General features: G+C 46.0%; 1 protein-coding gene across 1 annotated transcript in view; it reads right to left on the reverse strand.

The window, feature by feature from the left end:
• SYMPK (symplekin scaffold protein) overlaps positions 1-14,213 on the reverse strand; it is a 74,489-nt gene that overhangs the window by 10,743 nt on the left and 49,533 nt on the right. The window contains exons 14-20 of the mRNA XM_068250078.1: positions 12,200-12,426; positions 10,523-10,604; positions 6,475-6,588; positions 5,440-5,587; positions 3,181-3,341; positions 1,869-1,977; positions 868-968 (exon numbers count right to left, since the gene is read on the reverse strand). Of these exons, the coding sequence (XP_068106179.1) occupies positions 868-968; positions 1,869-1,977; positions 3,181-3,341; positions 5,440-5,587; positions 6,475-6,588; positions 10,523-10,604; positions 12,200-12,426 (942 nt within the window). The remainder of the gene's footprint in view (positions 1-867; positions 969-1,868; positions 1,978-3,180; positions 3,342-5,439; positions 5,588-6,474; positions 6,589-10,522; positions 10,605-12,199; positions 12,427-14,213) is intronic.

A 14,213-nucleotide genomic window follows, 5' to 3' on the forward strand; every position in this document is an offset into this window, starting at 1 on the left:
AAAGATTTGAACTCTTTTTAGAACTGCAAAAAATTGTTGCGGTATTTCAAGAAATGCATAATCCTCAGTAAATTAAACAAATAAAGTTATATTCCAAGGCAGAGATGTTGGCGCCCTGGACCACTACCAAGTAAGCCCCTAATCTCTGGCTCCATTCCCCTGTCCTCTCCCAGCCTATTACCTCTATAAGCGGCTCCTCAGACCATTACCATGTACGTCCCTAATCTCTGGCTCCGTTCCTTGGTCCTCTCCCAGGATATTACCTCTATAAGTGGCTCCTCAAACCATTACCATGTAACCTCGCCAATCTCGGGCCCAGTCCCTCTGTCTTCTCCAAGTCAATAGTCTCTCTATTAGCCATTCCTCAGACCACTACCAGGTACCCGATCGAATGCTCTGTTCCTCAGACTTCTACCATGTACCTCCCTAACCTCAAGCTACGTCCCTCTGTCCTCTCCAAGTATCATCTCCTACAGCCATTCCTCTCAGACCACTACCAGGTACCTGATCTAATGCTCTGTTCCTCAGACTTCTACCATGTACCTCCCTAACCTCAAGCTACGTCCCTCTGTCCTCTCCAAGTATCATCTCCTACAGCCATTCCTCAGACCACTACCAGGTACCCGATCTAATGCTCTGTTTCTCAGACCTGTACCATGTACCTCCGTAATCTTGGGATCCGTCCCTCTGTCCTCTCCAAGTCTCATCTACTACAGCCATTCCTCAGACCACTACCAAGTACGTCCCTAATCTCTGGCTTTTGTCGTGGTATCTCAATACATAATCCTTGCTAAATTACGAAGTTACATTCCAAGGCAGAGGTGAGGACGTCTGGATGCCTCATTGTCTGCACAAATCTCATCTTACCTTATCCAGACCGTTCAGCACGGGGATGAGGAATCGCACATCCGGGAGGCGTTTCTGGTAGAGCTCACGCACACGTTTCACCAGCTCTGGAGACGGCGGCACTGGAGAGAAGCGGAGAGGACAACAATGTTACATCATGGCTGATCTGGATGGAGGATGGCTTCCATACAGCGCTCCCTGGGCCACATTTCCATTAAATAACCAAATAGCGCTAGAGCATGCCTAACGCCATCTCAGATTCCTAAGTAGAAGGCCTCTGCCCCGCAGACCTGCGATAAATGCCATGTTCATGCACCATCTTTTTATCAGTTGGTCCAAGCCATCTGTACTTGTCAAAATGGGGTGCCCTATGTTTGTTGACCCAACACTCTACAGGGCTGTCAGTACAAAAATCATCCGACTCCAACTGCGACTCCTCAGTTTATGAAACCAGCGACTCAGACTCTAGGTACCCAAAAATTGTTCCAACTCAGACTCCACAACCCTGGCTCTGTATACTTAGTATTTTTCCAGAAGATGTGGCTATGTAGACGAGTAGAAAAAACATTGGATTGCAAACCTCCCAGGTTTGCTTCAAGGTGGCCAAACATGATTAAACCGAATGTTCAGCTTTCCAATTTTTTCGAAAACAAAGTTAGCAATTTTATAGAGAAATCAAATATTTATTTTTTTTGCGATCAAGAAAAATCATCCCAGTTCCTAAAATTTCTATATTTTGATCTATTGGCTGCGATGGAAAACTCTGATCAATTTAAAAACGAATAGTTTATGGTGGGCTGGTTTGATTTTTCGAAACAATACAATCAGTCAAGAATTGTAAAGGCGCAAAGAAATAAATTATATGGTGTGTGGCCACCTTTAAGGAGAGGGTGGAGGGCGGTGAAAGAGGCGTGTCTTCAGGTGGCAACACTCGCAGATAGCAGGAAGTGAGAGCTATACCGTAACCTCCCTGCTCCTCCTACTCCAGGAAGCACAAGGGGGTATAAAATAAATAAAATCACCTTTATCGGTCAGGATGTGCAGGCAGCGAGTGACCAGTGTTTCGGCTCCTTTGGGACAATTCTCAACCAGTAATAGCAACTCTGGAGAATTCATTCCCATCCCGCGGATCTAAGAGAAGAGAGAGAGGAGGATCAGACATCGTTACTGTGACGCATTTACCATATTTCATACAGTAACCGAATACATTATTATGCTGGGAATACACGATGAGATTTTTCAGCAGATTTACTGTCCGATTGATTTTCCAATCATTTTTCCAATCAATTTCCATTCACTTTTATAAAAAAACGATCAAAAATCCGATCGGGCCTGTCGGAAATTATCTATCGAACCATCGATCTGCCAAAAAATATCATGGTGTATTTCCAGCATAACATATCAGTCACCACAAACACTTTCATTCCAGCGCAGGAGATTTGGGCGCAGCCGGCACCACCATAGGCCGTAATAGGAATTATGAGTAACAGAAGATGGGGCTGAAGTTACTTATAAAACACTATAATTCGGCCTCCAGCAATTGCTGGAAGCTTAATTATTTCATTCCCCACTATCCATGGCGGCCTGCAGGGGGAATAGTATTTAACGTCGCCGGGAACTTAATAAGCCATACCGACTGTATCCTGCGCCCAAGTCTCCCGGCGGCGATTCCTCTTGTACTCCAGTAAGCTGACAAACTTACTTTCCATGCCAGGCCAAATTGCGTAGGTAATTAGGTCTTATCAGAACTTTTCTGGCTGTCCAAGTTTCCCCTGCCAGATTAAGTAACCATCAATTTCAGATTAGCAATGAGAGAAATCGTTAAGGCAGACTACCAATCGGAGTGTCTGGAGCTCCATTCCTCTATAAGCGGTTCAGCAAACCACTACCAGATACCTCACCAATCTTGGGCTCCGTTCCACTGTCCTCTCCAAGTCTCTTGTTTCTATTAGCCATTCCTCAGACCACCACCAGGTACCTTATCTAATGCTATGTTCCTCAGCCCTCTACCATGTACCTCCCTAAACTCAGGCTCCATTCCTTTGTCCACTCCCAACCTATTACCTCTATATAAGTGGTTCTTCAGACCACACCCAAGCACATCCCTAATCTAATGCTCCCTGTTCCTCAGACCACTACCAGGTACCTCCCTGATCTAATGCTCTGTGTTCCTGAGACCTTTACCAAGCACCTCCCAGTCTCCATGGGTTCCATTTTTAGCTTCACTTTTCAACCCTCTGCCAAGTTCCCTCCTCCTCACCATTCCTCTGACTTTTCCAAGTCCTCCCCATTACCAGTATTCACTTCTCCATACATAAAACACTAGTCACTTACCGGTGTTTCAATAACCCTCAGCACAGTCCTCTTAATGTCCGCTGTGGCTTCGGTATAGACGGACGCCAATTCGTGGATAAGTTTGTGATTCTGAGGAAGCAGAGCCAGGTAGAGATACAAGCAGTGCTTGACGGTGTCCTCTGTCCAAGGAGCTGCCACCTCTGACACAAGAAAAAGCAGACTAGTAAAGCAGTGTGTCTTGTATTAAAGTGTAACTGTCAGGCACAAAATCAATTCTTTATTTTTATCTGGTAACCAAGTAATAAGGATGCTAACCAGGCAATCCAAAAATTAAAGGGAACCAGAGGCCCCAGGAAAAAGATTCTATACATACCTCCAGCCCCATACGCACGGATCGCTCCCACGCCGCCGTCCTTTGCTGCCTGGATCCGCCGGTACCGGGTCCCGTCATGGCCGCCAGTCGGCCAGCAGACGTGGCCAATTGTCCGCATCACACGGGGCTCCCTCCATATACGTATGCGTGAGGCTGCTTACTAGGCAGCCGCATGCGTATGGGTATGGAGGGAGCCCCTGTGATGCGGACAATTGGCCGCGTCCGCCGGAAGTGATGGGACCCGGTACTGCCGATTCAGGAAGCAGAGGATGGCGGCATGGGAGCGATCCAGGCTTATGGGGCTGGAAGAAGCCCCAGGTATGTATAAAAGCTTTTTTTTTTTACGTTCCTCTCTGGTTCCGTTTAAAATCACTATTACTTTTCTTGTTGATAAATGATCATTCCCCAGTTTACCTGACTCGTATGTGGTACACACAAAAGTTGCAGGGCATGCTGGGTTGTTCTTTTTTTTGCTTCTCTACTTCCCCTCAGACTTAACTAATGCAGCCTGATTGGCTGAAGCCTCTTTACTCCTGTTTTCCCCTCCCACACCTCTGTTCCTCTCTGATGCTTCAATATTTCTCATGCTGAGACAATACACTTTCTATAGTGAAGGGCAGGCAAATCAGGCAGAGGAGAGTAAGGGATGAAATTACATCAGGATTGGCTTCAAAATAGCCATGGTTAATATGGGATATGCTAAGGAGGATTTTCTCTTTTTTTACTGTAGAACTATCACTCAAATCGAAATGTGGACAGTGCAATACACGTTATGCAAGTAGAGCAAGTATTTATCTACTAATATATTAGTTTTTTTTTCTGAGAAAGTATGGCTGACTGCTCCTCTTTAAAGCAAATCTGTAGTACAAAAAAAAAAAAAAAAAAAAAAGGGTCAGATACTTATCTATGGAAAGGAAAGGCCCTGGATCCCATTGAGCCTTCCCTGTCCTCTCACAGTTTTCTCGTTCCCTCTCTGTCCCCCAGTGAAGTTACGCTGCCTCCAGGAGCTCTCCTATTCTCCAAGTGCCCCCAAAGATGGGCAGCTCTGTACTGCGTTCCCTGGGTCCAGGGTGACAGAGCTGGAATGGGGGGACCAAGAGGGGAACAGGGAAGGCTCAAAATGCTCCAGAGCTTTCTCTATCCAAAGGTATCAGACTTTTTGTTGATTTTTTCAATGCCTCAGCTGTACTTTAAAGGGAAAGTCAGAGCAACCTAAAAATAAAAACTCCACTTACCTTGGGCTTCCTCCAGCCCCTGGCAGCCATCCTGTGCCCTCGCCGCAGCTCCGGTGGCTCCCGATGCCCTCCGGTGGAGATGCCAACTTTTTCTGCACTCCAGTATGCGGCTCACTGCTCGCGCTGACGTCATCCGGACTGTACTACGCAGGCGCAGAACTACTGCACTGCTCTGAGAGCCGCTTACGCATGCGCAGTGGGGATCTTGCGCCGGAGAAGACCCCGGACCACCAGCGTGGAGCGGAGCTGTGGTGAGGGCACAGGATTGCTGGCAGAGGCTTGAGGAAGTCACAGGTAAGTGGATTTTTTTACTTTTAGGTTGCTTGGTTGTGTCCTTTAAAAACAGCAACAGACTGATAGTTTGTATCGTGTCACCACCCCCTCACTTTGGATTGTAAGCCAAGGGCCCTCCACTCCTTCTGCATCCTGCTCACAGAATCACATGAACTTGAATTTTTGGGACTACGACTCCAGTGTATGATCTGGCACTGTGCACTTTTTTGCTCATTGTATGTATTTTGTTGAATCACCCTAATATCACCACTGTCTGTAACCTTATTTATTGTCCAGCACTGCGTAATAACTTGGCACTACATAAATCCATTAAATCATAATATAAAAAAATGCAACATACACACATTACTTTATTATCCCAGACTTCCTATTGAATTATAGCGCAGATTATCCCACCTGTGTCCTTATCTGCCCCAAACAGCAGTGAAGGTGGATTGGGGTGAACCAGGAGCTGCAGGTAATTGAGGGCAAATTTCTCGATGTACTGGCGCAGGGCGTCCTTCTCATACATTCTCTTAATGAGGTTCAGAGCCTGCTGACGTACCTGGAGAAAAGAGAACCACCATGAACAATAAGAACAAATAATGGCGGAAAACGTGGACATTCACTCACACAGTCCTCCCGTAAGATTTCATCTTCAGCAGAGCAAGTCAAATCTGAATAGGACTCAGGATATGACCGAGAACCTAACAAATCAGCTACCCTGTTAAGAAATCTCAACTTTGCAAGATTCTGGACAGAATGTAGAATCATGGCGTGTCCCTCACCTGAACTTCCTCAGGACTGTTCAGATCCATGAGGAGGTGTGGGTACTGTACAGAAATGAGAATACGGCCAATTCCCTAACTGGTCTTGGTTAGGAGAGCACAGCTCCATGAGAAAGTGTAGCCGTGGTACAGAACTAACCATTTTGCCCCATTCCTCACCTGGTCGGCCTCAGCAGTGCTCAGCTCTAGAAGGCTGTAGGTATGCTAAAAAATTGAGAATTGGGCAAACTGCTCACCCTGCCCTCTTATGAAAGCAGAATTCTAGAATGGAGTTCACACAGGATCGAGTCTTATGCACGGTTACTGTCCTTGTCCTTACTAAAAACCAGCTCCAGAAGAAAATGCACAAACGTGGATGATAAGGCCTAACACTCATCCTGACTTTCACAAGAGCTCAGCCCCAGAAGGTCAATCAAGAAGGAACTAAAAAAGTTGAGTCATGCACTAACCTTCTCATAGAGCACACGTGCAGAAGGTTGAAAGGCTAAACAAAACTAAAACCTTTGCCAGCCATTCACCTTGTCCTCCTCGCGAGAACAGAAGATAAAGAACCTTAGCAGAACTGAAAATCAAGCCAAAAACTATCCTTGCCCGTCAACTAAGAGCTCAGCTTCAGAAGATGATGCAAGTACTCAAATCAACTCACAAGATGTCAAGAACTAACCTTGTCCTTCTCATGGGAGCTCAGGTCCAGGAGAAGGTGAAGGTACTGGAACTGTCGAGCAGGACGCATCAGAATCAAATCTCGTAGAGTAGACATCCCAAGATAGCTGCGGCCCTGTAAAGAAATAAGCACTGTGACAAAACAGGACGACCACAGCAACAAAAACAGATGAGCCAAATCCTAAAGCCTGAAAAACAGAACAAAGATGCCAAACAACGTAGTCACGTATCCTCATTCCATATCGGTGATAATGTTCAGCCATCATACAACGTAATCATATACCACCCATATTCTCAGTACTATTACCCTTTGTTCTCTATACAAGGGGTCAGAAGATAGAGAGCAGCATGGATCGCATCGGAAGGAAGACAATGGCCTCCTGGACAATTTTGTTTCTCACAAAATTGTTCTTGCTCATCCCTAATATAATGTCACAAATACCACCAATTTCCTCAGTACCATAACCTTTCTTTCTCCACACAAGGTCACCACATTCCACCCATCTCCTCAGTACCATTCCCTTCTTTCTCCATACAAGGTCACCACATTTCACCCATCTCCTCAGTACCATTCCCTTCTTTCTCCACAAAAGGTCACCACATTCCACCCATCTCCTCAGTACCATTCCCTTCTTTCTCCACAAAAGGTCACCACATTTCACCCATCTCCTCAGTACCATTCCCTTCTTTCTCCACAAAAGGTCACCACATTCCACCCATCTCCTCAGTACCATTCCCGTCTTTCTCCATACAAGGTCACCACATTTCACCCATCTCCTCAGTACCATTCCCTTCTTTCTCCACAAAAGGTCACTACATTCCACCCATCTTCCTCAGTACCATTCCCTTCTTTCTCCACAAAAAGTCACCACATTCTACCCATCTCCTCCGTACCATTCCCTTCTTTCTTCATACAAGGTCACCACATTCCACCCATCTCCTCAGTACAATTCCTTTCTTTCTCCATATAAGGTCACCACATTTCACCCATCTCCTCAATGCCATTCCCTTATTTCTTCTTACAAGGTCACCACATTCCACCCATCTCCTCAGTACAATTCCTTTCTTTCTCCATACAAGGTCACTACATTCCACCCATTTATTCAGTACAATTCCCTTTTTTCTCCATACAAGGTCACTACATTTCACCCAACTCCTCAGTACCATTCCCTTCTTTCTCTATACAAGGTCACCACTTCCTATCCCATCTCCTCAGTACTATTCTCTTCTCTCTCCATACAAGGTAACCACATTCCACCCATCTCCTTAGTCCCATACCCTTCTTTCTCCATACAAGGTCACCACATTCCACCCATCTCCTCAGTACCATTCCCTTTTTTCTCCATACAAGGTAACCACATTACACCCATCTCCTTAGTGCCATTACCTTCTTCCTTCATACAAGGTCCCCACATGCCACCCATCTCCTCAGTACCATTCCCTTCTTTCTTCATACAAGGTCACCACATTTCACCCATCTCAGTACCATTCCCATCTTTCTTCATACAAGGTCACCTCATTTCACCCATCTCCTCAATGCCATTCCCTTCTTTCTCCATAAAAGGCCACCACATTTCACCCATCTGCTCAGTACCATTCCCTTCTTTCTCCATACAAGGTCACCACATTTCACCCATCTCCTCAGTACCATTCCCTTTTTTCTCCATATAAGGCCACCACATTTCACCTATCTGCTCAGTACCATTCCCTTCTTTCTCCATACAAGGTCACCACATTCCACCCATCTCCTCAGTACCATTCCCTTCTTTCTTCAGACAAGTTCACCACGTTCCACCCATCTCCTCAGTGCTACTTCCTTCTCTCTCCATACAAGGTCACCACATTCCACCCATCTGCTCAGTACCATTCCCTTCTTTCTTCATACAAGGTAACCACATTCCACCCATCTCCTTAGTCCCATACCCTTCTTTCTCCATACAAGGTCACCACATTCCACCCATCTCCTCAGTACCATTCCCTTTTTTCTCCATACAAGGTAACCACATTACACCCATCTCCTTAGTGCCATTACCTTCTTCCTTCATACAAGGTCCCCACATGCCACCCATCTCCTCAGTACCATTCCCTTCTTTCTTCATACAAGGTCACCACATTTCACCCATCTCAGTACCATTCCCATCTTTCTTCATACAAGGTCACCTCATTTCACCCATCTCCTCAATGCCATTCCCTTCTTTCTCCATAAAAGGCCACCACATTTCACCCATCTGCTCAGTACCATTCCCTTCTTTCTCCATACAAGGTCACCACATTTCACCCATCTCCTCAGTACCATTCCCTTTTTTCTCCATATAAGGCCACCACATTTCACCTATCTGCTCAGTACCATTCCCTTCTTTCTCCATACAAGGTAACCACATTCCACCCATCTCCTCAGTACCATTCCCTTTTTTCTCCATATAAGGCCACCACATTTCACCTATCTGCTCAGTACCATTCCCTTCTTTCTCCATACAAGGTCACCACATTCCACCCATCTCCTCAGTACCATTCCCTTCTTTCTTCAGACAAGTTCACCACGTTCCACCCATCTCCTCAGTGCTACTTCCTTCTCTCTCCATACAAGGTCACCACATTCCACCCATCTGCTCAGTACCATTCCCTTCTTTCTTCATACAAGGTCACCACATTTCACCCATCTCAGTACCATTCCCTTCTTTATCCATACAAGGTCACCACATTCCACCCATCTCCTCAGCACCATTCCCTTCTTTCTCCATACAAGGTCACCACATTCCACCCATCTCCTCAGTACCATTCCCTTCTTTCTTCAGACAAGTTGACCACGTTCCACCCATCTCCTCCGTGCTACTCCCTTCTTTCTCCATACAAGGTCACCACATTCCACCCAACTCCTCAGTACCATTTCCTTTTTTCTTCATACAAGGTCACCACATTCCACCCATCTCCTCAGTACCATTCCCTTCTTTCTCCATACAAGGTCACCACATTCCACCCATCTCCTTAGTGTCATACCCTTCTTTCTTCATACAAGGTCATTACATTCCACTCATCTCCTCAGTACCATTCCTTTTTTTCTGCCCACAAGGTCACCACATTTCACCCATCTCCTCAGTACCATTTCCCTTCTTTCTCCACACAAGGTCACCACATTCCACCTATTTCCTCAGTACCATTCCCTTCTTTCTTCATACAAAGGTCACCACATTCCACCCTTCTCCTCAGTACCATTCCTTTTTTTCTGCCCACAAGGTCACCACATTTCACCCATCTCCTCAGTGCCATTCCCTTCTTTCTTCACACAAGGTCACCACATTCCACCCTTCTCCTCAGTGCCATTCCCTTTTTTCTCCATACAAGGTCACCACATTCCACCCTTCTCCTCAGTGCCATTCCCTTTTTTCTCCATACAAGGTCACCACATTCCACCCTTCTCCTCAGTGCCATTCCCTTCTTCCTCCACACAAGGTTCCCCACATTCCACCCATCTCCTCAGTACCATTCCCTTCTTTCTTCATGCAAGGTCACCACATTGCACCCATCTCCTCAGTACCATTCCCTTCTTTCTTCGTACAAGGTCACCACATTCCACCCATCTTCTCATTGCCATTCCCTGCTTTCTCCATACAAGGTCACTCTCAGTTCAGGTGTGTTTTCAATATAAAATACATCTAAGCCAGCATACACTTTGAGATTATTATTTTTTTAAATGGACTAGACAAAAATGAGGATAGGCTTGCCCATTTTATTATCTGAACATGTCCATTGTTTATAGTGTGGAAAGGCTGCTGAAGTGCGGGGAAGAGCTGTGAGCAGAAGCGGAGCATGACAGATACTCTCATAGCTTCCTACTTGATCGAACAGCAGCATCAGCAGTGCAACCCGTACTGAAATATCGATCGTACCCAACGTCACGTGTGCACTGCGTTGTATGAACCGAACTTTACACCTATATATAAGCAGCTGTTGGTAGGAGCCAAAAAAGTCTTTCTGGCTGGAGGAAGACCGACAAACCTAGCAATGAACACCACTAAAACGGCCCCGTGTTGCCCCCATTCATGACGAACCTCATCCTCGCAATATTTTCGGACAACGTCCAGTGCGGCTTCAGTCAGCAGCGGAGCCTCGAGGACAAACTTGGTGAAAACTCTACAGGAGGAGGAAAGGTAAACAGAATAAGACAAAGCCTCTTTCTAGCCACAAACATTCTCTGTGCAGGTCTTCAGCTGCGTGTTTCATTTCTCTATAAACTCCTTGATTAGACAATGTTCATTCACTTGTAAAAGACCCGGGCAATATAGATGGTCAATGAGATGCTAATAATGCAATTCTCGAAATTAGCCAATCAAAATCGTCGGCAAGTACTTCACTGGCCATGTCTGTTACTCAAGAGCACCAACACTGGTCACTTCCTGTACCACAGACTGGCTGTGCTATAGGCTGCAATCTTCTCAAACAGATTTAGTCTGTGCCCTGCCCTCTCTTATTATCAAGTGTTCAATGCATCAATACTCCCTTGAACAACTCCCAAACACTGCGCCAACTCTTGAGCTTATTGTGCCAAACTTACTATCTTTCCATCCATTTCTGAGGCCACTCCTACAGCTATTGTAAACCAGGAAAAACTACAGAAAAAGAAAGCCGATTGTATCCCTTTAAATCCATAGGAAATAAACAGAGAAGACTGGAACTCCTAGTGTAATGTTTAGTTTTCAGATAGGAGGTATCGTTTCAGGACTCACATGTCCCTTCATCAGAGCATATGTTTATCTGACAATATCACCTGAGAACAAGTCCATGCAGTTGGGCACTCACTGACAAGTGGTGTGTACTCTCAGGCAGCTGCTGTGAGTACACATGGCTTGCCAGTGAGTGTATGTCCGGCTGCATGAACCTTTGCCTGGCTGATATTGTTGGATAGACCTGTTAAGCCTTGATGAAGGAACATGTGAGTCCCGAAATGTCAGCTTCTAAGGGCCTGTTCAGACTATATGCGTTCCTAGCCGTTTTCAGGGAACGCGTACTGGTACCAAAAACGCATAGAAACGGCTCCTAATGCTTTTGAATGGGCTAGTTCACATGTATGCGTATGAGACGCATACGTTTCTCATCCGCATTGCTGCACGCAGTTCTGTGCGATAGGCATAGAAACGGACGCAATGAAAGTCTATGGACGCGTATCAAAAACGCGTACTATTGCGTTTTTAGCGTCCGTTTTCCTCTGCGGTTCCCATAATTCTTTTTTTTCCCCTGGGTCACGTGTTTGTGCAAAACGCAATAGAAAACGCATTCAAACGCAAGAAAAACGCATGCGTTTTTCAACTTGCGTTTCTTTGAATTTATACGCGTTCTACAAACGCAACAAGTATGAACAGGCCCTAAACTGCAACAATTAAACATAACTGCAACAATTAAACATTACACTGGCAGTGCCGGCCTTCTCTGTTTACTTCTCTGATCTAGGTTAGGGATATAGAGTAAGTCAATACTCATCATTCTGGTAAAGGTTAGGGAAATCTATCACTGTTCACCCATCTCTTTGGTCAGGATTAGGGTGCATATCTAATTTCGATTGGCCAATTTTACCATTTCCCTGTAGCATGAGGGCCAATGGATTTTGAATACTATGAACAGATTGTGTAGGTAAGCTCTCATACTACATGGAGGTGGTAAAATTGACCAGCGATTGGCCAATCGAATTTGGATGTTTGTAGCAGGCTTTAGAGACATCAGTCAATGCTCACCCATCTCTCTGGTCAGGACGCTCCTGCAGACCGGTCAGAATTCCGATCAGACACTCCTGATAGCCTTCCTCTCCTGCGCCGGACTGATATTCGCAGTATTCTTGGTAAAGCCATGCTAGTGCCAGGTCCAGGCGTTGCCGGGGCTCATTCAAAAAATGGGCCAAGACCTCGGCCTTCAAAGATGGATCCAAGCGGGTCACTAAGCGAGCCAAAAGCTTCACACGCATCTGCAGCAAAAAAGGAAGGTCTGGTTATTGTGGAGATCTCAAGACACGAGTATTACAGAAGCACACAGAGCGTCTGGCTTATAGTCTGACCGATAGTAATGGCAAGGGGACGTCCTCCCTCACTACACACCAGCAGCCTAAGCATGGAACTCTACAGTGATGCCAACCACAAGCACGGCTCACTGATACCAGGGGTGCTGACAAGTATTGAGCCCTACCCAGAACAGACTGAGCTAGAAAGCTGTGAATTACAGAGTGTACTGGCTTATTGGACTATATTCTATGATGCAAAAAACAACTCCCTATGATTTTAAAGGACAACTGAAGCAAGAGGGATATGCAGGCTGCCATATTTATTACCAGTTGCCTGGCAGCGCTGCTGGCCTATTAGGCTGCAGTAGTGTCTGAATCACACACCTGAAACAAGCATGCAGCTAATCTTGTGTCTCGCTGGGTAGACAAGAATGCCAGAAACATCTGATCTGCTGCATGCTTGTTCAGGGACTATGGCTAAACTTTTAGAAGCAGGGGATCAGCAGGATAGCCAGGCAACTGGTATTACTTAAAAGGAAATAAATATGGGAGCCTCCATATCCCTCTCGCTTCAGTTGTCCTTTAAAGCGGAACTAAATGGTCCTAAAAAAATAAAAATAAGAGTTTCACTTACCTGGGGCTTCTGCCAGCCCCCTGCAGCCGACCTGCGACCGCATCGTGCCAAACCGATCCTCCGTTCCACCGCCATGGCTCACTTTTCTTCTCGCAGTGGAAGCCAACGGCGTGGCCACACGTATCCTTGTGTGCCCTCATGTGACCAGGAGCGTCCTGTGCAGGCGCAGTGCGACAAAATCTCTACTGCATCTGCACAGTACACTCCTCGCAACAGGAGTATTAACAAGGATGCGCTCTCTGGCGCAGTGGACTCCCACTGCGCAAAGTGAAGGGGAGCCGCGGCGTGGGAACGAAGGATCGGGATGTCACACCACGGGCACAGGTCGGCTTCAGGGGGCTGGCAGAAGCACCAGGTAAGTGAAACTCTTATTTTTATTTTTTTAGGACCTTTTAGTTCCGCTTTAAAGAGGAACTGAACCAAAAAAGTCCAGGGAGTCCTTTTTACACTGCGAAGCGCAAACCTTTCTTAGGCTCTATTCACACCTGCGTTTTGCAGGAGTGATTTTTTCCGCGATTTTACACTGAAATTGCCCCCCTCCCAATACACACACACACACACACACTTCAGCTCGTTTACTATCAGTACAGGCACAGGGTAGCAGCTTGTAGTGGCTGGATAGTGTACTCGTCAAGGACTCTGCCTCTGACACAGGAGACCTGTGTTAGAATCTTGGCTCTTCAAGTTCAGTAAGCTTGATTTACTCAGTAGGAGACCTTGGGCAAACACTCCCTAACAATGCTAGTGCCTATAGTGCGCGTCCTAGTGGCTGAAATTCTGGTGCTTTTAGTCTGCCAGGAAAAAAAGCATGATATAAATGTGTCTTGTCTCATACTGTACACACTGGGGGTGGCAGGAATCATCACGCACTGCAGCTAGTTTACTATCAGTACAGGCACATAGTCACAGATGATACTGTACACAGAGGTATTAGAGATCACACATTGCAGCTAGATTACTATTAGTACAGGCACAGAGTAACAGAAGTTACATTGTACATAGTGGAGGTAGCAGAGATCAGCACATGCTGCAGCTAGATTACTATCAGTACAGGGCCAGAGTACCAGCTTATACTGTACATTCTGGAGGTCGCAGAGATCAGCACACACTGCAGCTAGTT

This window comes from Hyperolius riggenbachi, chromosome 8 (genome assembly GCF_040937935.1).
Source record: "Hyperolius riggenbachi isolate aHypRig1 chromosome 8, aHypRig1.pri, whole genome shotgun sequence".
NCBI classification, from domain to species: domain Eukaryota; kingdom Metazoa; phylum Chordata; class Amphibia; order Anura; family Hyperoliidae; genus Hyperolius; species Hyperolius riggenbachi.